Raw genomic sequence first — 23,109 nt, forward strand, 5'->3', positions numbered from 1 at the left:
CGACGACCCTCTCCCTGTCGTGGTGTCCCCCTGCCAGGACCCTCGCGGCCACGCCCCCGGGCGCGCGCCGGAGATGTCAAAGGGGCCGCGTGACGCCATCGCGGCGCGACTCCATCTTTGTCAGTGAACAAAATGGCGCCGTACTGCGTGTTGGCGGCTCGGCTGAGGGTGAGCGGCGGCGGCGGGCGGGGCAGGCAGTGGGTAGGACGGGCGGCAGGGACTGCGGCGGGGACAAGAACACTGCCCGCTGGGCGGCCGGAAGGGCGACCGGCCGCCTGCAGCCTCGGGGCCGGGCCGTCCCCGCCTCCGCGTGTAGGTCAGCGTGTCCCCGGTGCGGCCCTACGCCCTGTTTCCATGGCGATGGCGGGGAGGCCGCGGCTTTGGCGGCGGCGGCGTGGCCGCTGCTCGGGCCCTGGGGCAGGGTGTCTCCCGCCGCTGGAGCCGGCCGGCCGTCAAGGTGAGCGCAAGGTGAACGGGGCGGCGGGGACGCGGCCTGGCGCCGCCACCTCCCCCGCCCACCCGAACCCCGCCGCGGTGCGCTGGGGTCGCTGTCAAAGCCCCGGGCCCAGCAGGGCAGAGAGCCCGAGGGCGTGGGCCTGAACGGTGAAATAAAAAGGTCTTTCCCCGGGGCAGGCATTTTTCTTTCCCGCGTCTTGTATTACTTTCCCTTATAGGTGTGCGGCAGCGCAAGGTGACTTCTTGTTCTGTGTGTGAGCTGTGTTTTGGCTAGTTTGCTTCAAAAATTCTCCTTTTAATACAAACAGAGGCCCCTGGGTGACAAAGATGCCAGGGTCTCTGTATAAATGAGAACTACAAAGGCTGAAAAAGCAGGCGGGTCAGGCACATAAACTGCCTTTTTCCCCGGGGCAGTAATAGTGGCTCTCATAGTCTTGTCTGTTGTGACCTCTAAAACTCACCTTTGCCGGTAATATGATCTTGCCACAGAGATTCCCTTCCTTGAGACTTTGTTGTGTTTAATGTCTACTCAGTAATAAAGTTTTCATGATCTTTTAAAGCCTGGAAGGCAAATATCAGGTGCAATGTTCTTTTTAGTGTTGCTAAGGGATACAGAAGCCTTTGCTCCCTTGTGATAAAGGCAGACCCTGTAACTTCTCAGTTTGCCACTTGTGACCTTGGCCAATGTGTTCCCCTTTCTTAGGGAAGTGAAGTAAGAATTTGGTTGGTGTTTAGTATTCTGAAAGTCCTTTGTGAATCTTAATTCCAGTTTTGTATTACTGTCTTGCTTTAGAGGTAGGTGTTCTAGAAAAGTATAGGATTTTTAAAATTTAAATGGAAGTACAGAATAGCACTGTTTCAGTTATGTTGCTGTATTTGTTCTTAGTTGTTAAATAGCTTTTAGTTTGTACTTTGAACAGAAATGACTAATAAAATGCAGGGAAATCCTTTATTAGGGTAATGAATTGGTTCTCGTTTAATGGTGTGACATTGCATGAGAACAAGCAGTCATTTGCTAAAATTAATATTGTGTGGTGCAAAACAAAGGCTATGCTGGCACAGTCAGTATGGGGAATTTAGTGTTCCAGGAGGTTGTCTTCTATTATCAGGCTCAGGGTGCATATTTCTTTCCCCCCTGTGAAGGACTAAATCTCTGATGGTAATCAAACGTGCCTCTAGGTGATGTCTTTAGGGGGCAGGGGTTTTCTCTGCTGTGTAGCAGCCTAGAGATGAATGAATATGAGCATCATCTTGTCACTCACGGTGACAGTGCCAGCATTGCCCATGGCACATGTTACTAACATTGGTTCTGCTCACCTCCCATCCTGGAACTGTTTTGGAACTGGAGAGAAAGCTTCCCTCTGAGAGAAATAAATTGGAATTAGCCTGATTTGGACTGACTGTCCTATTTAAAGTATAGTTCTAATAGCCTCAAAGGGTCAAGATCTCTTTTCTGCCTATATGAGATAATGCTTTTAGTACCATTCCATTTTTCGAGCCACATTGGCTGAAGATTGACTGAAAGGGAGGACTGTAAAGCACTAAACTGCCTGAAATATCAAGGGTTTGTTGAAGGCATTTTGGGTAAGTATTGCAATTATGCATGGGCAGCTTTGTGTATCTGGCAGAAATGTTGGCTGGGACTAAATGGATCTTTAGAGCCATAATTTTGGTTGCTCTTTTGAGGTGGGTCTAGAAAATGAGCCTGCATTTACAATTTGATGATACCACGCTGCTTTTTGTTTTTAGGCTGAATCATGGTGAATGTTGGAAACTTGGCCAGTGTTCTTAGATCAGGGAAGATGAGGAAAGATGATATTTTGGGTTTCAGCTGGGATTTCTAGGACAGATTTCCCAGATAGGAGTGCACGTAACACAGTTGCTACTCTTTTGAACATGAGCTTTTGCTCACTGGGCTTGTCTGCCTTACTGGCTGCCAAAATGCAAGTTATTTTCTGAATTCGGTCTCCCCTTGCATCTGGACCATTCACTGTAGTGAGCTAAATGCAAGATAGGTACATTAAAATCTGTAAAGAGAAGTGTCAGCTTCCTTACAGAGATTTTAGAAATAATGACCCATTTATTAGGCTGGTTTTCTTCTGTCTTTTAAGGAAGCTTTTCACCTCATAAAATACCAATAGGCTTAGGAGCCCTGTAATAATTACTGCCATTCCTTTTACTGAAATTTGAACACTCATACTGGAATAAGGGATTCAATGCCAGGTGAGAGGAGGTCACTTGGCAGCTGTTTGGTCAGCCTGGAAATTAACAGTTCCTGGATAAAATGGAAAATGTGTAGATTGCTGGCTGCCTACTTCCTGTGGCTGTTGGGCTCAAGGCAGTTCTCACTACTTATTAAAAAATGTCATGGAAGCCCCCACAAAGCACTAGTAGATTCCCTCTCAGAGAAGAGTGAGAGGGAATGAAGCTGGCAATTGTCAGGCTTGTGACTTTTCCTTAATCTTGCAGTTCTGCCACCCTTTTTCTGAGGATGCAATAGAAAAAGGACAGGCATGGAGAACAGACAGGTGTGATGAGTGATATATTATAGATTCTTCGTGAGGAGAGATCAGATTTTTGAACCAGGCAGTGTATGCTGTTGCTTGGTGGTGGTGGTGGTGATGGAGCCTTAGGCTTGGTGAGTGCCAACATGAGAACAACCATATTGAATCACATTAATTCCCAGCAGAAATACGGGATTAGATTTATATCCTAGTAAAATGAAAATGGAACTTTTTTAATAGGTGCCCTTTAAATTCTTATGTAGAGAAAAATGATTCTCTAGTCTCTTGAAGCTGATTGGCCTAGACAATTATTTTCCCTGGGTCATTTTGACCATCACAGAAACAGACCTTCAGTTTTCCAGTCCTCTCCAGGTTCAGAGAGAATCCTTCACCTTAAGCAGGCTCTCTTCCTGCTTCTTGTAGGCTGAAGCTGTGGTCAGCAGCAGTCAACTACTTTGTATTGCTGATTCTGCGATTACCAGCTGAACGCTGACATAGTATTAGAAGAAATACTACATTTGCTTGTGCCATTTCATGAAGTGAAAAGATCCATAGACATGTATGTTCAATTGGAAAAGATTTTGCCTGAATTTTGTTTGAAAAGTTTTGTTGTACCTCTTTTTGGAGAGCCCTGCTTCAGATTTCTATTTTAATCAGCTTTGGTTGCAGGCAAGACTAAGTTGCTATGAAGCCTCTACTGTTACTTCTATTTGCATATCTGTTCTTCTCTATGATGAATTAAGAAGAAATTACTACATTAAATCTAAACACATTTCCTGGTCTGGGGAAGAGATTATTTTTCCATGAGCAGTGATTAAATGACTCCGTGTTTTTTCCAGCCACTCCAGCAGTTGTAGACTATCACAAGACAGTGAATATCTTGTGAGGTAAAAGAAAAAAAAACAAAACCCAAACCAAAACCAAACAAAAATCCCCGTCAGAACAAAGCAAACATAAAAGTTATGTCGCTACTAGTAAAGAGCAGCTTTGCCTAGTTTGTATGCTAAACAATGAGAAGCTGGGTGGTGTTTGATTTGGTTTGGGTGGTTGTTTTGGGGTTTTTGAGGGGGGGGTGGTTTGGGGGATTTTGCTGGTGGAAGAAGGAAAGGTCTCAAAGTGTAACACCTGTGATAAGTTCTGGAAGTTCTAAGCTTAAAGTGCAGCACACTGAAATCTGATGACTAGGTTTCCCATGCGTTCCTGAAGGAGCAGTGCCCTTTTTGTACCACCAGGTTCATTTTCCTCAGATATTCTTTCATGAAAGAGGTGTGCAGCTGCTGTAGGTCTGTACTGCTTCTACCAAAAGCTCTTTGTATAATGGCTTAGGATAGTTTGGTAAAAATGCAAGCTGCACCCTTATTGCTAGTGTGCTGAGCAGTGTGATCTTGCCTAGCTTTCCTGAAATTTTTGTTATGAAGGATGCTAACAAGTGTTATCAAAAGGACAGTAAAACAAGAGACTTGGCTAAAAATTGATGATGTCTCTTTGATCATGATTATTTCAGGCAATGTATTCAATGCTAGTAACAAGAAAGCTGGAAAAAATATTCACAGGGAAACATTAAAATGCTTGAACAGGTTAAAAGAATTGACTAGGTATTTTTGACAGTGCAAAAACAATGGTAGGTACAATGATTGTGTTCTGAACGAGGAATATTTGCTGATTTACAATCACACATACAAAAGGGGCGTTTAGTGTAATACCGCCACGTTTATTAACCTGTACTTATCAAAACTTTGTAACTCTGAAGTAGCAAATGAATAGAAAAAGTGGGATTAAGATTAAAGTATAATACTGGAGGAGGAGGAACTCTTGTCTTCAGTCTGTTTCCAGACTTGTAATGCTGATGAGTGAGACTTTGAAAGCATGTAAGAAATGCATGTGCCAAATCCTTGGAAGTTTTTATGGAGGCTGCTGTCTGACTCAGTTTTCAAAGCAGCGTGAGAGCTTTTAGCCCTGGGCACTGACCTGTCTCTTTCAGGTCAGGTGCTGTAAAGGTGCCTCGCATAGCCTGCCCTTCTCCTGTGTTCCAAGAAACTGTCTCACTGTGGAGGCTGCCTAGTGAAATTTGGGCGCTTTTTTCCTCTGGCATTTTCTGCTGATGCATTCAGCTCACAGTATAGTTCACCTGTCATGCAATTAACTCACCTGTAGGGTAAGTGCAAGGCTTTTTGGAGGCGAAAGGTGAAGGGTGCCTTTGTGAGAGTGAGGAAAAGAGCACCTGGATCTGTGCAGCCTGCTTGGCGGAGCTGGTGCGTTTTTTCCACATCTTGCTTCTCCTGCTTTGTGTTACATTGTAGACCAGGCTTGTACACCAAAGTCTCCTGATGTGGAAATTTACTAAGCTTTGTAGCAGTCTGCGGGGACCTGCCTAAGAAACTTAGCATGTGATGGTGGAACAGAGGCATGTCCACTCAGACCCACGCTGTGCCACCTGCCACTCCTCTAATGTCAATGCCGGAAAGCAAATGCAAACCTGGGGTTAGTTTGCTGTAGAAACGGCATTGGTTCTTCTGTGCCATGGCTCTGATGTGTCAGGAGTATGGCAAACTGGTGTTTGCTCGAGAATTGGCTCAGCATTGCCTGAAAGCAGATTTCTCATTTGAAAGCATAAGGCATATGGTGCAACAAATGCTACCTGTTCTGGGTAACCTGGTGTCTCACTGTTTAACATAATATGCAGTATTGTACGATGAAATGTATTTGGGTGCCTTTAAAAACGCTTGCAATTTCTCTGTTCCTCAGTCTATAAAATCTCATTAACAAAAACTGGAAAACATTTTTTATTGATATGTTACAGAAATTCACTCTGCAAGGTTCCAGTGCTAATACTCTCCTTTTTTCAGCATGCCTTGAATAGCGGGGTACGGCGCTACCATGTTGCTCCTGTCCTGTGCCAGCGGGCCAAGGTGGCCATGAGCCACTTTGAACCTAATGAATATGTAAATTATGAAAAGCTGGAGAAGAACATCAACATTGTCCGTAAGAGGTAAGAGTGGAGAAAGGAAGATGGGAGGGGTCAGTGTTTTGAGTTTAGCTCTGCAATGACAGGAGGGGAAGAAAACAATGTTGTGGGGCCCTGGCATAAGGAATGTTTACCAGGGAAAGCAGCATTGAACAGTGGCACTTGTAAATATAGTGAAGCACGAGTTGTAGTGTCTCCACATAGTGGTGGGGCACTATGGGAAGGGTTGAAGGATATGATGAAGCACTGCAACACTCAGAGAACCAGGCCAGTGCTGAGGAGGTGCTAAAAATGGCTTCATCTTCTTTGTTTAATGCCCTTGTTGAGGAGTCTTTGCATTGGCCCTTGCTTCTTTCTGGGGCAGCAGCGCGTGGGCAGTGGTTGTTATAGCTAATGCTTCTTTGCACTGTGTTTCAAGAGTAAGTGTTCTCCTGGGTTCTGCTCTAGGTACTAGGAACAAAGGGCTAGGAATTCATAGCATATGTAAACATAGTGACCTTAATCTGCTGATAGAGGCTTGTGTGCCTGCTAAATTGTCATTCCTGCCCCACTTACTGTGGCAGTGTTTTGTATGACTTGTCCTTCAGTCTTTGTGTCCTTTATTAAATGTGGTAGCTCTCATTTCAAGTTGTTGTGTTGATTTAGTTACTTCTCAGATGATCTCACTACATACATAAATAGATTCCTCAACTGATGCAGGACGAAAGGTCTGAGGTCACGAAACCCCACTTGTATTTGCTGTGGGATCTGGTATTTGTGAATTGAGTCTGACCTCTGTCTCACCTCTACATTGCTGTCCTGAAGTGTGACTCAAGAAGTGAGCAGTCAATGTTTCTTTTACAGTGTAGGAAGATTAGAAAAGAAAGCATAAAATGACATCAATTCATATATTTTTGAATTTTATGAACTGAGCCCTTGTTTTAGCCATGTGCCAGTTAATATTTTAGTGCTGTAAGAAGAGCATGGAGGTTTCTGTGTGCTAATAGGTCTTAATAGTCTGAGCACTATAGGTAAGTGTTTTGTTACATGCTTAAAAGGGCAAATGTTGAAGTACACAAGATGCAGATACTAAAATTATTCTCCCTAGGCTTGACCGCCCTCTGACCTTGTCTGAGAAGATTGTATATGGACACCTGGATGACCCAGCAAAACAGGAGATTGAGCGCGGCAAGACCTATCTGCGCTTACGGCCAGACCGTGTGGCCATGCAGGATGCCACAGCTCAGATGGCAATGCTTCAGTTCATCAGCAGCGGGCTGCCAAAAGTGGCTGTGCCTTCCACCATCCACTGTGATCACCTCATTGAGGCCCAGTCAGGTGGTGAAAAGGATCTTCAAAGAGCCAAGGTCACTACTGCAGAGACTTAACTTCTGTCTGTTTGAGAATGTCCTTCCAGTTGAAGGAAGAGCTTATTTTAAATTTTTTCCCAGAAGGACAGCCGGGAATCAGCTATGGTAACAGATTGCCTGGGCTGGTCAGCTGTGTAGGTCAGATGCAGTGAAGAAACAGACTAAATGGATTTTTGGGAGTTTATCAGCTGAAATTCATCCATTACATGGTTTAAAGGACCATGAGTGTAGGAAAAGCTAGTCTTAAGTTGTTAGTGATGGAAGCCCACATCATGTGTGTTCTGGAGAGAGAAGATATTTCAGCTAAAGGAGAGAAAAAAATACATTTTGAAGGGAAAAAAAGGAAGTCAGATTACTCTATGTTACAGTATGGCAGTGTGAAAAACTTAATGAACATATGTCTGCATTGCACTGGTGTATCCTGTGAGGGGGAGGCAAGCAGTTACTTTCCCAAACCATTTGCTTGTGATTATCTGAAGAGCAATAACTGAATCATGTGCAGCTTTCACGGCTCATGAGGATGGTATAAATGTGTGTAAAAGTATGGAGGATGTTGGGTTTTATTTGGGAATTTCAAGGTGGTGTTTGTCCAACTGCTGATTCACTGCCATTTTAAGGTTTTCTACCCACTGTTTTACTGTTTATTCCTCCCCAAATGAGCTTCTGTAATATATAGACACATTTATCTCTGACCAACATACCACAGTGCATCTGCCAAGGAAATCTTGTTACTCCAAGTGGACTTAGCCTAAGTCCACTGTCAGAGCCAGGAGGAGTTGCATCTTGAATGTTGATACCAGAATTTAGAAACAGTAAACAGGGGTCAGCTGTATTTTAAGATTTTAGTCCATATCTATTCTCAGAAATTCATGGTGTTGAAGTATCTGCTTTTGGCTTTCTTCAGTGGGCCACAGTAAAGCAACTTGCACTACTTGGGAGTGATTTTGGGGAGTTCTTGCTCTGCTTGTCTCAGTCCTAAGTTGTGCAATTAACAAATTGAGGCTTAACTAAATCAGACGGTTTCTTTTCTCCCATTCACCTCCTGTTTTCCTCTTTCCCCTATTCCTGCATTTATTCTCTATAGTGCAATTATATTTGCTGCAGCCCTGAACTGAGCCGAGTCCCTCCTTTGCCATCCACTCTGAGCAGAGCAAGTAAAGGTCCTGCCTTCTTCTGACTGGCTTCTGCTGCTGCCAGTTGGCACACAATGAATGCTGGCAGGCCAGAGGGTGGTTTGGATTCACTGGGGGAGGGATGCACAAACAGAGTGGAGTGACCCAACTCCCAGTGGAAAACGAGGCTTAAAGAGCTGCTGCTGCCTCATGGGAAACTTCAGCAAATGTGTGCTGAGACAATTCTTCAATTATCTCGTTTCCCCTTTCCCTTTATTCTGAAGCTTAGCTGCATGAGAACAGTCTTTAAGAAATTCTCTCCTTCTAGTGCTTATCTTATCTACTCCAGCACTCCTCTGCCAAGAACTGTTAGGATATAATAGTGTCATACTTCCTTGGCAACCATGGTTTTTCTCACAAGCAATTTTCACGGTGTGACCTCCACCAATAATGGTGACAGTGCAGCAAGAAAGGCAGCATTGTGTGAGTCTTAAAGAGGGGACTTGCTAGAATGACAAATGACACTCACCAAATCCCCTGGCAGCGAACAACTTCCAGTTTCATTTCCTAATCTGTAAAAATAAAGCCAAAATAGTTATCTAAGGGGTTTGAAATGTTGCCAAAGCATCTGTATAGGAAAAAGAACACCTGGTAGAGAAGGAAGGAGGGGCTAGAATGAGTGAGGGAAACAGGTTAAAAAAAACCCCTGAGAATAGAAAAAGTGAGCACAGGATTTTTAAATGCCTTACTGGCAGGATTTTCCTTAAATTGTGCTGTCTGGAATTAGAAACTAGAAAAAAAGATGCTTTTAGTAGAGCTACAAGTGGGATGAAATTAAATGGCCTGTTACAACTGTCTGTCAAACAATTTTAACCTTTTGGTTTTAAAAATGATGTGTGCCTCCCTCCAGCTGCTGCAAAACTGTGACGCAAACTACAGGCAGGCATGTGAGAGAAGGGAACGTGTTTGAACAAGCTTTTGATGTATGGAAGAACAAAATGTGGTACTAATGGTCTGTGCTTCCCTGTGTGAATAGGACATAAACCAGGAGGTGTACAACTTTCTAGCAACGGCTGGTGCCAAGTATGGAGTGGGATTCTGGAAACCTGGGTCAGGAATCATTCACCAGGTAAAGTGTGTGTGTTTGCAGTCTTTGAATGTGCAATGGGTCTTCTTCTTTAGGGTGGAGAGAGAGCTCAAGTGCAAACCATTAGAGAATTTCACCAGTTTAGGGAAACAACTTGATTTGCTCGAAGCAGGCGAGGTTTCTTACTTGCTCCCCTCTCAGTTATCTTGACAACAGTGGGTTTTTTTTCAAGGTTATTTTGGTCAAACTGTAACCTGATGTCTGATTAGGTAGTGCCAACAGCATGCCATGTGAATCACAGAAGCTTGAAATACCTTAACTGCTTGTGGGCTGGCTCCTCTTAGTACAATTGAGACAGTAAGGTGATGCCATGGAGCTGGCTACATAGGGTTAATGTGAATTGCTTTTGGTGGTAAGGAAAGCAGCCTTGGGAACGTACTTTTTTTAGGGTTATTATGTATGCATTTAGTTCCATAAAACCCAGAAGAGTATATGAGGACAAAACAGAGCAGCATACTTCAAGTACTCAAGAATGGCAACACATAAGGAGTTGCTAGGTGAATTTGAATAAAATGCAAAACAGTTTCCAAGTCTGAGATTCTCTTGTTATTACACTTGAATCTAAAAAAGGATATGAACAGTCCCAAGATAACTTACCACTTAATGAGGCTTTTGTTTTTTTAAAATCAACACCTCTGTCAGGATGTCCCTAACTTGCTTGTGGTTGGTTTGCTTTGAGGGTCCAGTAGTCATTTTTCATTGTTCCTCTGAGTGTCAGACAGCAAAAGTTGAAGAGCAGCATGAAGCAAAAGGAGTGGAGAGGAGAATGGATGACTGGCAAACATCCTGTCAGCAGGGAACTTGTGACCAGGTGCAGTCAATAGCTCTCTGCTATGTTTTCTTAGCCACAAAATGAGTTACTAAGGTTACCTTAACATGACGCAACAGATGAACTCTTCAAAAGGTTATGGGAACACCTCGGGTCATTTGTGTTCTGAAACCACTCGTAACATCTGTCACACGGCAACATAGCTTCGTGCTGTGGTTACCAGTCTCTGTGTGGCTGACTTTCTCTGGCTGGAGGAAACTGGTCCTGTTGTATAGCTTCAGAGTACAACTCTGCCAAAGTGAGGCCTTGAGAGTGACCTTTCTCACACAAATACATTAATGTGGCTACAAGGATATAAAGCTGACAGTTCTTGGTGTTTTTGGTAAAGGACCACCTTAGTTCTGTTCTGTGATGCATGTGCTGTGAGTTCTGTGCTTCCCAGAAGGGCTGTTCTTAGTGCTGGTGTGGCACATACGCAGTAAGTTCATTAGCTTGAGTTCTCTGCAGTGTTGCTACCACAGAAAACTCATTTTTTCATTGAAGAATGATTTTGTTAATATTTGAAAAGTCTTGCAGGAAATCGGTAGCAGAAATAAGGGAAGGGCAGCCTCTTGGTGTCTTGGGGAGAAGTTTTTCTATGTAATTAAGTTTTTGCTGGCAGCACGGATTGGAGGAGTCTGTTGGTATTCTACTGCTATGGGAGCATAAAGGCTACAGAAGGTCTCTCTAGCATTGGATAAGTGAACTGACTTGCTCAGCTGTTAATTAAGGTATGGAGATTATGGAACAGACTCTTGAGCCCTAACAAAGGTGGCACCTTAGCAAAAGCCTAAACTGGAAGGGAAAAAAGGAGATTGTTTCCTAATTTTTTTTCTTCTTCTGGGATGAGCAAGGATCCTGGGGCTGAGACTTGCTGCCTTGTTCTGTCATTACATCCTCCACATGGAGTTTGAAATAGAATTTCCAATCCAACCCAAATTCAGTTATTTTCTTGCTACTGAAATCTGCAAATACAAACTGGTCTAAACTTTTGTTCTTGTTTTCTTTCTGCTGTCTTCCCACTCCTTTTCCAAGAAACAAGCAAGCAAACAATCCATTTTTATTTTCAGATAATTCTGGAGAACTACTCCTATCCTGGGGTTATGCTGATCGGCACAGATTCACACACCCCCAACGGAGGTGGCTTGGGGGGAATCTGCATTGGTGTGGGTGGAGCCGATGCTGTGGATGTCATGGCAGGAATCCCTTGGGAGCTCAAATGCCCAAAGGTAGGAGCAGAAGGAATACTAAGCTTTGGTGCCAAGGAAGAAATGTATGATGTGTAAGGAGCATTGATATTCAAGCACTATGTATATAAGGCACCAGATACCACTGCAGTCTGACAGGAATATACCCCACAGGAGAGCTATATACTGTTCCTTTCTGACAGGAAGTGATGTCAGTGTCTTTAATTTTTTTCCCTCATTGATGTTGCTCAGGTTATTGGTGTAAAACTGACTGGCAAGCTCTCAGGCTGGACTTCTCCTAAAGATGTGATCCTGAAAGTGGCTGGCATCCTGACTGTCAAGGGTGGAACGGGCGCCATCATTGAATACCATGGGCCGGGTGTTGATTCAATCTCCTGCACAGGTAAGTCAACACAGATCTCTTATCTGAGTGGATTGTTGGTGGAGCTGGGTGTTGAGCTATCTATGGAGGCTGGGAGGGAAATCAAGCAAGAAGTACTAAATGTTCTCCCTTAGCCTGGCCCCGCAGTTTGTACGTTGCAAACTGGGAGAGTGGTGTAACAAGATAGCACTCCCTCTCAGTGAAAAACTGACCTGTCTCCATTAAATCTTCTTGTGACTTTGAGAACGTGGAATGGTTAATTGTGAAGAATCCTGTAAGATGGTGCATCAGGATAAGAATAAGGGTGGATGTATTCCAGTGTATACTTAGAGGGTGGAGATGTCAGCAATAAAGGAATGACATTTTCATTTCAGCCTAAAATAGGCTGTGAATAGAAAAAAGAAACAGGTTAAAGGGAATATATGTGTGACAGCTGCTAAACAAAAAGCTATTTAGAAAAGCAAAGAGGGCAGAGGATAGACCAGAAAGCAGTTTGTAGTATGCAGTTGTATAGTAGCTAATTGTGGGTCTTGGGTGCTGAATTTGAACTAGCAAAAATTGCAGTTCTCTGTAATGTGCTAGTTAGGACCAAATTACAAGAAATGTTCCTTCCTTTGGCTTGAAGTGCAGCCTTCAAGCTGGACTTCTCTCAATTTGCATGACTTGGCTACAACTTGGAATACTTGATTTACAAACTGAGAGCAATTTGGGATTTTTCTTCTATGAAATCAGAGGAATTTGATATCTGTTTCCAGCTTGTTAAATGTAAAACAGGAGCTTCTACAGCTTCATTGCTGTATCCTTGAACGGGATGGTTGATCCCAGTGCTGGGAGCAAATATTAGGGGTTTTTTTATTGTGTTCCATCACTGGAAGCATTTTATTCAGCCCTATTAAATTTCTCACAAATGTCTGGCTCCTCCAGGAAAGATAAATGAGATGGTAGGGAGGGATAGGACACCCATTGCAGGTAGCAGAGACACTGCTCACTGCTGTAAATTATTTGGTGCTCTGTGCAGACAAGGGTTCCTTGTTATCCCTTCCAGTATCTGCAGGTATCAGTGCAACTTTTGGCTCATTCCTTCCACAAGAGTCTGGTCGCAGGCACTGTATTGATCAGAAACATATGGGGCTGAGCCAGCCATCATGTTGTCAGTGTCCTCTCAGCTGTGGGTTTAGGTTTCTGTGGCTGATGCCCTGATCTCTCTTAGCTTTGCTGTCTTTTGCATGTACTGACTTTTGGAGAATTGGGTGGCCTTGGACTTTCTCATTTGACCCATGGTCTTCTCCCACTTCTCTAGGAATGGCAACAATCTGTAACATGGGGGCTGAAATCGGAGCTACCACATCGATCTTCCCTTACAACGAACGCATGAAGAAATACTTGGGCAAGACTGGGCGAGCTGGTAAGAGGGTTTGGGGGCTGAAGTGGGTAGAAGTACGGGTTCAAGTGAAGGTGTATTCTGGGAGCAGTATCCTCCTACAGTGTTGTCTGATGTGACTTTTGACCTTGTGTGGTCCTGTGGGTCATCTGATACGAGTAGGGAGCCTCTAGATGAAGTGGCTGGGCAACTCCGCAGTGGACCCCCTGTGTTTAGTTGTTCTAGACTTTTTCTTCTCCCTCATATTTGCTGCACTTTCCAGATCTTGCCTCTTTCTTATTCCAGATATAGCTGCACTAGCGGATGAATTCAAGCAACACTTGGTACCAGATTCTGGTTGTCAGTATGACCAGGTGATAGAAATCAACCTCAGTGAGGTAAGACTTCCTTTCTTCTTGCCATCTTAGATGCTGTGACATGACTCTGCTTTGTGTGAATGAGGACCAAGCTGAGAGTTTGATGCAACACCCCTGGTGCTGTGCTAGAACATGTGAAATACATTCAGGTCTGCTTCACTGACAGCTTGTGCTCCAGTGTTCATGTAGGAGAATCCTAGTTAAACAGCTTCCAGACAGAGCTATGAAAGGAATTGATTTGCTGCTGTGTTTTGGGGTTATTCTTTGCTACTGTAATTTCTGACTTTGTCACTTTCTTAAAGCTGAAACCGCATATCAATGGACCTTTCACACCAGACCTGGCGCACCCTGTGTCAGATATTGGTGCTGTGGCAGAAAAGGAGGGCTGGCCTGTTGATATCAGAGTTGGTGGGTAGCATTTGCTCTTTCCTCTGCCTTCATACTTGTGGCATCAATATTGCTGTCTTGGGATAAGCTGTTGGTCACATAGCCTGGGATCCAGTTTTTTCACTGCTGCTGTATGTCCTTTGACTTTGGTGCAGTGTCATCTCTTCATGGCCGTATGAATTTGCTGGGAAAAGTAGTGACCACATGGGCCAAGTGTGTAGGATGAGATCCAGGACAGTAGGAGGGATTTTAATCTCAGGAGGTAGACTAGGTTTTCTTCCATTTTTGAAACCTTTGAATGTTTGGATTGACAGGAGTGTCACCCATTGAAGATCACTTCTGTTAAAGGTCTGTGGCGTGGATTTGCCTGTTGCAGAGATTTGTCAGGAGCATGATTGTCAGCACTCCCAGCAGCTGGCTGTTGAGCTCTTGGGAGATAGTAAAGTTAGTACTTGCTGTCCTAAAAAGCAGGCTTGGGAATTTATGTACTTGCTTTTGGGATGGTAACTTGTGGGCTGGCTTCTCAACTGTTGCTCCTGGAGTGGAGGGAGGAATGAAAAGAATGGAAATACATTGTAAAACCACATACCAGGTGGGAAATGTATTATATGATAGTGTTACAAATAGGATACAGTTACAGCAGCTGTAACTGAAAGCGAGTATATATTTTGCTGCTTAATGCCAGAATGCTGTCAGAATGGTACAGGATGTCCTCGTGTGGTCTTCATACTGTAAAAAAGATGCTTTCTTTTCATCATTTCCTCCATTTCTTGCCATCTTGATTTGAAGCCTTTTTTGTCTTTGTGGAACAATACCTCTCCTTGGTAATTTGCTTAACCAAAGTGCAAGTAGGTGACACTCAGGTCTTGTAAAACAGCAACCTAGTTAGGTTAGACTAGTGACTGGGTAGTGTGTTCTGACTGTGCAACCTCCAGAGCTGGACAATGGACTGCTTGTGACCACAGTATATTGCTGGGAGGCTTGGCAGTGTTAGTACCTGAAACCCTTTCAGATTCCTTGTCAGCAGAAAAGGTGGTTGTCCCTTGTTTCTTCTTCTGGGAGACGGGTCGGGGAGAATCTTCCAAATACCAGGGCTGCAGTAACCACCACCCTGTTTCTGTCAAACACCACAGGCTTGATTGGCAGCTGCACCAACTCCAGCTATGAGGACATGGGACGCTCGGCAGCGGTGGCAAAACAGGCGCTCGCACATGGATTGAAGTGCAAATCCAAGTTCACAATCACACCAGGCTCAGAGCAGATCCGTGCCACCATTGAAAGAGACGGTTATGTGAGTATGGCTGCTCTTTGCACTTCCAAACAGAAAGGGTTAAATTCTTCAGGACAGTGCTCAGGGGGCCAGAGTTAATTGATGGAAACCTCTTAAACTTTGTCTTCACTTACTGCTGGAGGCGCAATTACTGATGCAGTAACTGGCTTTGTGCTACTGTGCCTGTGGGTCCTGCCATCACCTTGACAGTGTTTTCACCTGGTATCTTTACTACCTGGGCATATAAGAACAGGATTAGAACTGAACAAAGCTGAGGCAGTTGTCAGGAGCTGGGGCCCTGAGGAGATAACAGTATGCATAGCAAGGGATGTCTCATGCTCCTGGGATTCTGTAGATGGCCATGGCTGACAAAGGGCTGCAATCCACTTTTATCCCAATATATAAAGAGAGCACGCCCTTTGGAAGGTGGTTCCCAGTTTAGACCAAACTTACAGCAAAACTCATATTGGCTTTAAAAGGAATGTTTCTGTTGAGGAACCATTACCTACTTTCTCCCTTTTTTCTGTGCAGAAAATGTTGTTTTAATTAGTTTTACTATTTAGTAAATGTTAGCTGCTGTCATCGTGTGAGGACCAAGTCTTTACACATGGCTATGTCCAGCCAATGCTTAATGGCTCTTCCAACCAAGTCCTACCTTTCAACTCATACCTTTCCTTACCAGCTGCCCCCTTAACTGAGCTGTTTGCTGAGTAGACTGAGCAGGCACACATGCTTGCCAATTCTCTCCTTACATAGACAGGAAGTCTGTAGAATATTAATCAGACCAGACACTGCCCTTCAGTCAAATATCTATAAGTAGCTGCATTGCTGAAGATGAAGCAGGTAGAGAATGGAAACATCATGGCCAGTCATCCTGTGCTCTGCCCCAGTGTTAACTTGCAGTCTTACTGGGGTCAAACCCCATGTATTTATAAAAGTAACTCAAAACTGAAACAAGGAAGGGAATTTTCTCAGGCTTGGTGGTTCTTTTTAGTGTCTTCTTCCCCTGAAAGAGCAACCCCAGAAAATTATTCCAGGTATTCTACCAGTAACAAAGGTGTTCTCTGCCCCCAGGCAAAAATCCTGCGAGAAGTTGGAGGGCTGGTTCTTGCCAATGCTTGTGGGCCATGCATCGGCCAGTGGGACAGGTAAAATGAAAGATGGACCTCACTCTAGCTTTGTATCTTTTAGCTCCCAAAATGCTCTGTGAAGCTGGATTTGATTGTAAGTACAGCCCACGGGGAATTAAATGTTTAAAAACCAACTGGCCATCTGATAGGCACTGGAGGAGGAGAAAAGAAGGACTGCAGATTTATATTGAGCCTTTAGGTGAATGAAGCTGCAGAATGGACACACATTCTGGAGGCTTTTTTTAGTAGGCAAAGAATGGGGAGAGAGATGTGTTGTCTGTGAGAGAGTGGACTGGAGTTTGTACGATCCTTTTAAAATAGGAGAAGTGAATCGGTCCAGCTTCAGTCATTGGAGTGGCAGGGAGAATAATTCCCAATAGAAGGGATGGGAGGCACATTCTTATGTTGCTTAGTTATGGCTGACTGGGTTATCCAAAGGCAATGTACTTAGTTGATTGTTGTTTAGAGAGTTCAACAGTGAACAACATGGGCTGTGAAAACTACTGCAAGAATCAGTGTCTGACTTGGGTTTGCATTCATTCATTTTGGGTCTGTGCTTAAGGGAGGAAAACATGCCCAGGCACCAGCTCGTATTTCTAAGATAGTGATTGCTGCCAAAACCAAGCTGGGGGATTCTAGCAGTGAGACATCTAGAAGCAGTACTCCGTTTGGATCTGATGGGCATGTTTGCTTCTTTCACAGGAAGGACATCAAGAAAGGAGAGAAAAATACAATAGTTACGTCCTACAACCGGAATTTCACAGGTCGCAATGATGCCAATCCAGAGACTCACGCATTTGTGACCTCTCCAGAGGTAAGAAACAGCCAGAGGAGGGGCTGTGGAATAGTTCAGGGTGCCTGCAGAAGAAGCCCAGTGTGCCTTGGTTAGTAGCTTGGCTGGTGGCTTTGAGACCATTAGATGTAGGATTTTCAGATGAAGATATGAGAGGTAGAATATGCCTTTAAATTTGTCTTTTTTCTTCTTTCAGATTGTCACAGCCCTGTCCATTGCTGGCACTCTAAAATTTAACCCTGAGACAGATTACCTGACAGGAGCAGATGGGAAGAAGTTTAAACTAGAGGCACCTGATGCAGATGAGCTGCCCAAGCTGGTAACTGCTCCATCTGGAGGCAGAGGGAGGGAAGACCTGACACTGGCAGTGGTGTATATGTACTGAGGCAATTTACATGCACTGACCTCTTTCTTACATGGTGGTAGAGCTATAATGGGTGCAGTTGCCAGTATTGGCTTGTTCTTCACATGCTATTGGGGATGGCTGAGGCTGATGATTTTCCTTTCTTCTTTGGAAGGAGTTTGACCCAGGCCAGGACACCTATCAGTACCCTCCCAAGGATGGCAGTGGGCAGCATGTGGATGTGAGCCCCACCAGCCAGCGCCTCCAGCTTCTTGAGCCCTTTGATAAGTGGGATGGCAAGGATCTAGAAGACATGCTGATCCTCATCAAGGTCGGGAACAAAGTGGGGGAGCATCAGCTATGACAGGTCTGCTTGAACAGGGGTTTGCACAGCAACTGCTAGAAGCTTTGGATGTACCTTTGAGATACCTGATTCCCTCCCTTACAACCACATTGTTATGGAAAAGGAAGCAAGAGTCTTCCTTTCTTCCAGGTGTTTCCTTCTGATACTTTTTTCTGTTACAACTAAGTGACTCTTCTCCTTTGGGCTAGTGGTTTGCTAATACCATGCAAAAACAAGCTTGTTAAAGCATGTAATATGATCCTGCCCAGACCGTGCAGTCTGCAGAATTTGTCCCAGTTATAACCTGCAGTGGAAAGGTAGATGGGTTCCTTAATTAGCATCTCTAATTCTGACTGTTCTAAGATGTATTTTGTCTGAAATGAGGTCGTTGGGAACTTCTCATCCATCAGTACGCATGTTCTCTTCCCACTTTATAGAAAGAGAAATTATTTCACAGTTGTTAAACATTGCAATTTGGTCTTTCAATGGAGACATGGGTTTCTGCTCACTGCCTGAGGTGAGTTAACAGATGGAAGCGTCAGTTGATATGGTGAGGGGTTCTGAAATGCAATCCCTTATGAACTGACCTTTGGGAACATTCCTGATTCTCAGTGGCAGAATTGGAGGTACTCCCAAGGGCCGTACTGCTATGCATAAGTTTTTGACACAGGCAGTTCTTTTATAAGCGCTTTAGAACTTACCAGTTGGAAGGCCATTATCTCTGGTTGGGAATGCTGTTCTTACAAGCTGAGAAGGCTTATGTGCAGTTTGGAAACTTAGAGGGTAACACTTGGCATCTTGTTGAAGTTGCCCAGCAGGGAGGCTGAGCTGTAGCAGGAAGGGCCTTAATTGCTTTTTGTACCTGAACAACCTGCTGCTGAGGGAAGTGAGGACACGGCAGGAGATGTTATGGCTAAGCTGATTTTTGTAATTTACTCTTTGGAAAAGTGATGTCCTTCTTACCCAACGCATGCAGAATGACCACTTTGTTCTGCTTTAGAGTGCCTTGATTCTATAACTGATGCACTTTTCTTGGGTTTGTGCCTTTGAAAAGAGATGTGATGATCACAGAATGGGTCAGGTTGGAAAGGACCACAGTGGGTCATCTAGTCCAACCTGCCTGTTCTAGCTGGGTCATCCCAGAGCACATGGCACAGGATTGTGTCCAGCTGGTTCTTGACTATCTCCAGTGAGGGAGACTCCACAGCCTCTCTGGGCAATCTGTTCCAGTGTGTGGTCACTGCACAGTGCAGAAGTTCTTCCTGATGTTCAGGTGGAACTTCCTGTGCCTCAGTTTCTGCCCGTTGCCTCTTGTCCTGTTGCTTGGCACCACTGAGAAGAGCCTGGCTGCAGCCTCTTGTCACCCTCTCTTCAGATACTTAGAGATACTGTAAATGAGAGGTCTCCTCTCATTTGTCTCTTCTTGAGGCTGAACAGGAGATGCTCCAGTCCCTTAATTGCTTTTGTCACCCTCCCCTGGACCTGCTCCAGGAGCTCCAGGTCTCTCTGGTACTGGGGAGCCCAGAACTGGACACAGCACTCCAGATGTGGCTTCATTAGGGCTGATTAGAGGGATGGAATCACCTCCCTTGACCTGCTGCCAATGCTCTTCCTAATGCATCCCAGGATACCATTGGCTTTCTTGGCCACATGGGCACACTGGTGGCTCATGGACAGCTTGTTGTCCATCAGGACCCCCAGGTCTTTCCCTGCAGAGCTGCTTTCCAGCAGGCTGCTTCCTCAGCCTGTGCTGGTGCATGGAGTTACTCTTTCCCAGGTGCAAGACCCTGAACCTGCCCTTGCTAAACTTCAGTTCTTCTCCGCCCACGTCTCTGACCTGTTGAGGTCCTTTTGAAGGGTGCAGAGCCCTCTGGAGTATCGACCACTCCTCCCAATTAATGCTTCACAGTTAAAAGTGCTAAGGAAGGGTCAAGTACATTACTCCATCCTAAGACATTCTTCTCTTCTACTACACTTTAGGTAAAAGGGAAATGCACCACTGATCATATTTCTGCAGCTGGACCGTGGCTCAAATTCCGTGGCCATCTGGACAACATCTCCAACAACCTGCTCATTGGTGCCATCAACATCGAAAACGGCAAAGCCAACTCTGTGCGGAATGCATTAACCCAGGAGTTTGGCCCAGTCCCAGACACAGCCCGTTACTACAAGGTGAGATGTTCTCCTGACACATACATCTATTTTAAGAGGATGTTTACACTTTGGGTAGTCTGTGCCAAGAATAAGGATCTCACCCTCCTGCTCTCAAGTAACAGCAGCTGCAGATTTACTCGGCATTGAGGCATTTTCTTGGTATTTACTCTAATGATTGTGGTTCCTGTAGGAGATTCTGTCCCTACCTGCTGTGGGGAAGAGAGAGGAGGATCTCGTGGCTCAGAGGGAACCAGAAATCACAAACGAAAGAGGAAGAACTTCTTTAGGCTCTGCACACCTTACAAGGCATGGGTGTCATCAGACTGACTAAATCTTGCCTCCTGGAATGCTTCACCTGTGACTAGTCTAATGTTTAAATAAATTACAGTCTTATCCCCTCTATTCTTTAACACTTGGCTTCAAATCTCAAGAAATGTCCTTTTACCCTCTGGACAACTTGGCAGTTGTCTCAAATTGGCTCTTTCAGTAGAGAGAAGTTAAAATTTTCCATATCCCTCCCAGAAGTAGAGCAGAGGTCATGGCTGGTGCAAACACTGGTCTGGCATAGCACCGTGGAAGGAGAGGTGGCAGGAAAATGAAGGAAAATATTTGCTCTGGATCCCAAGGGCAATCCTCAGCCCTTGTCAGCAAGGATGGCAGTGCCTAACTGCTGTGAAGCACTTAACTCCTTTATTTCTCTCCTTTCTCAGAACCCAAGGGAGTCTTCTGGGAGAAAGCACCATGGCATAGCAATGTCAGTGAAGTGCTGAAATTAGATGTGTGGGTGGGTATTTATTGTTAATTCCTTGCTTGAGTGGCTGCATAAATGAAAATCTGTGTCTTTTGTCACAGAAAATGGGTGTCAAATGGGCAGTTATTGGGGATGAAAACTATGGTGAGGGATCAAGCCGGGAGCATGCAGCATTGGAGCCACGTCACTTGGGAGGAAGGGTCATCATCACCAAGAGCTTTGCCAGGATCCATGGTGAGTCAGGCTTCCCCTATGGTGTTGTAAACAGGATGTGTTTGGTGTGAGTGGAAGTGGTGTTTATCTTGCCCAGGGCTCAACACCTACAGGCATGAACCCTCCCTGCTGAGAGACAGCAAGGTCCTTCCTGTCAGGAGTCCTGTTACATACCTAGTTAGATATGCCACAAACAAGGGATATGCTGGTTTTGGTACAAAGATAGTAATTGTTGCTGGAGTAGGACTTGGAGAAGCACTGGGCAGCTAGAAGGTAATCCCACTTCCCTGGAGCAGGGTGTTACAAGCATGGTTGGTGGTTTGTTCTCCACAGAAACCAATCTGAAGAAGCAAGGTCTACTGCCTCTCACTTTTGCTGATCCAGCAGACTACAACAAGATTCATCCTGTGGATAAGCTAAGCATCGTGGGATTGAAAGACTTTGCACCTGGAAAGGTAACTGTCTGGGTGTCTTGTCATGGACTTGGGGCAGGGATGTGCCACTAATGGGGAACAATGGTGAGTTGTGTGCTTGTGAGGCAGCACTGGCACTGATGAGCAGTGCAGCCTGCCAGCCAGGTGAGACATGGTGGGCTGGGAGATACAGGGCAGGTCAAAATCAGCGGTGTTCTGAATAGTTAAGAGAAACCTTTGTACGATAGTCTGAATTCCTGGACTTGTTGATTTAAGTATGAGTGTTCCTTAGAAGGAACTGCAACCTCACTTTTATGTTAAGATCCACCCTGAGCTGCAATTTTCCCTTTTCAGTCCTTTAAAACCATGTAGGAATTTTCCTGTGAGAAGCTTCAGATAACCTTCTCCCTTGAAAGAGAAGGAAAAATAAAACTGTCTTCTTCCTTTAGCCTCTGAAATGCATCATCAAGCATCCCAATGGGAGCCAAGAAACAATCATGCTGAACCACACCTTCAATGAGTCGCAGATCGAGTGGTTTCAGGCTGGCAGTGCCCTGAACAGAATGAAGGAGCTGCAGCAGAAATCAAGCTAAGTGCGCACAATGCCCCAGTGCACTGGACTCGATTCAGCTTTGGCATTTTCATGAAAGTGCAATTCCATGCCTACTGTTGGAATAAATGTCTGATCAAATGTAACCATAGCTTCCTTTTTGTTACGGTACTTCCTCTTCACTGACACTATGAAAAGGGAGTGCAGCTAGGCTTACTTTTGTCTTTTAAATTCCCCAGCTCCCTTTTTCTATTTTGGCTCAATTTCAGTTCTCTCTCAGTTATTTATATTTGGAAATAACTGGCTAAGGTGGGTTTGTCTGCTCAGTTGGTTGTTTTCTGCCCATTCACTTTACTGATGGCTAAAGACTTAAAATGAAAATAAAGAATGTGACCATCTCTTCTGCCATGTGTTATTGTATTCATCATCCTAATCCTTGTCAGTGTTGCTGGGAGGGTGGGAAAGAACTTCTTGTAAATCACTACTATATGGACAAAAAAACCAAATCAAACATTAACTCAGCATGGTAAAAAAAGAGCCCTCACAGCTGTCCTGGACTGTTTAGCTCTTGACATTAACCTACTGCAGGCTACACTTGTGATTATGACCACCTTCCCCCCCTACATTCTGGTCCAGAGCAACATTGCCACTATTGCAGCGATGACAAACTTGCAAAGAGCACCTGCTGCATCTGCTTTTCCAGCACTGCACACTTAGCTAGTTTTCTAAAGCACTACTTATAGCAGGAGATGGATGTTGAGGAGTCTCTCATGAGAACAGCACACAAAACCACATCACTACCACCTCACTACACTCTTGGGAGCCCTGACCATGTCCAAAAGGAGCTGAGCAAAACACCTACTTGGAGTAGCTGGACTGTTTTCTTCCCACTGCCCTGGCACTACCCCAAAACAGCCTGTGTAGAAGCTCATTTGTTTCACCCAAATTTCCACCTATACAAACAGCCGGGGGGTTTCTGCAAACAGTTGTTTCCACCAGAGCTAGATGGTTGCGTGTCTGAGCACTGCTGCTCTGTAGGTGGCATTCGGTAAGCTTATTGTGTGCACAGATGGACCTCAGTTACTATGTGAACCTAAAGAATTCTAGGCTCCCTT

General features: G+C 44.7%; 1 protein-coding gene across 1 annotated transcript; it reads left to right on the forward strand.

Moving 5' to 3' along the window:
• Positions 1 to 61: 61 nt before the first annotated feature.
• ACO2 (aconitase 2) lies at positions 62 to 22,397 on the forward strand. The gene is made up of 18 exons (XM_032105283.1): positions 62 to 168; positions 5,807 to 5,949; positions 7,013 to 7,271; positions 9,423 to 9,515; positions 11,412 to 11,570; positions 11,781 to 11,931; positions 13,211 to 13,315; positions 13,577 to 13,668; positions 13,950 to 14,055; positions 15,168 to 15,325; positions 16,379 to 16,452; positions 17,137 to 17,248; positions 17,424 to 17,546; positions 17,746 to 17,901; positions 19,894 to 20,085; positions 20,920 to 21,052; positions 21,365 to 21,486; positions 21,894 to 22,397. Exons 1-18 carry the CDS (start codon positions 133 to 135, stop codon positions 22,035 to 22,037), a joined length of 2,358 nt encoding a protein of 785 aa, XP_031961174.1. The 5' UTR covers positions 62 to 132; the 3' UTR covers positions 22,038 to 22,397.
• Positions 22,398 to 23,109: the final 712 nt, after the last annotated feature.

Source organism: Corvus moneduloides, chromosome 4 (assembly GCF_009650955.1).
Source record: "Corvus moneduloides isolate bCorMon1 chromosome 4, bCorMon1.pri, whole genome shotgun sequence".
Lineage (NCBI taxonomy): Eukaryota > Metazoa > Chordata > Aves > Passeriformes > Corvidae > Corvus > Corvus moneduloides.

Excerpts from the sequence above, each read along its gene's own strand:
- ACO2 (XM_032105283.1), top strand. The coding sequence starts at position 133 with ATGGCGCCGTACTGCGTGTTGGCGGCTCGGCTGAGG. Across the intron at positions 17,547-17,745 it reads CAGATGAGCTGCCCAAGCTG|GAGTTTGACCCAGGCCAGGA; the intron begins GTAACTGCTCCA and ends CTTCTTTGGAAG. Across the intron at positions 20,086-20,919 it reads ACACAGCCCGTTACTACAAG|AAAATGGGTGTCAAATGGGC; the intron begins GTGAGATGTTCT and ends CTTTTGTCACAG.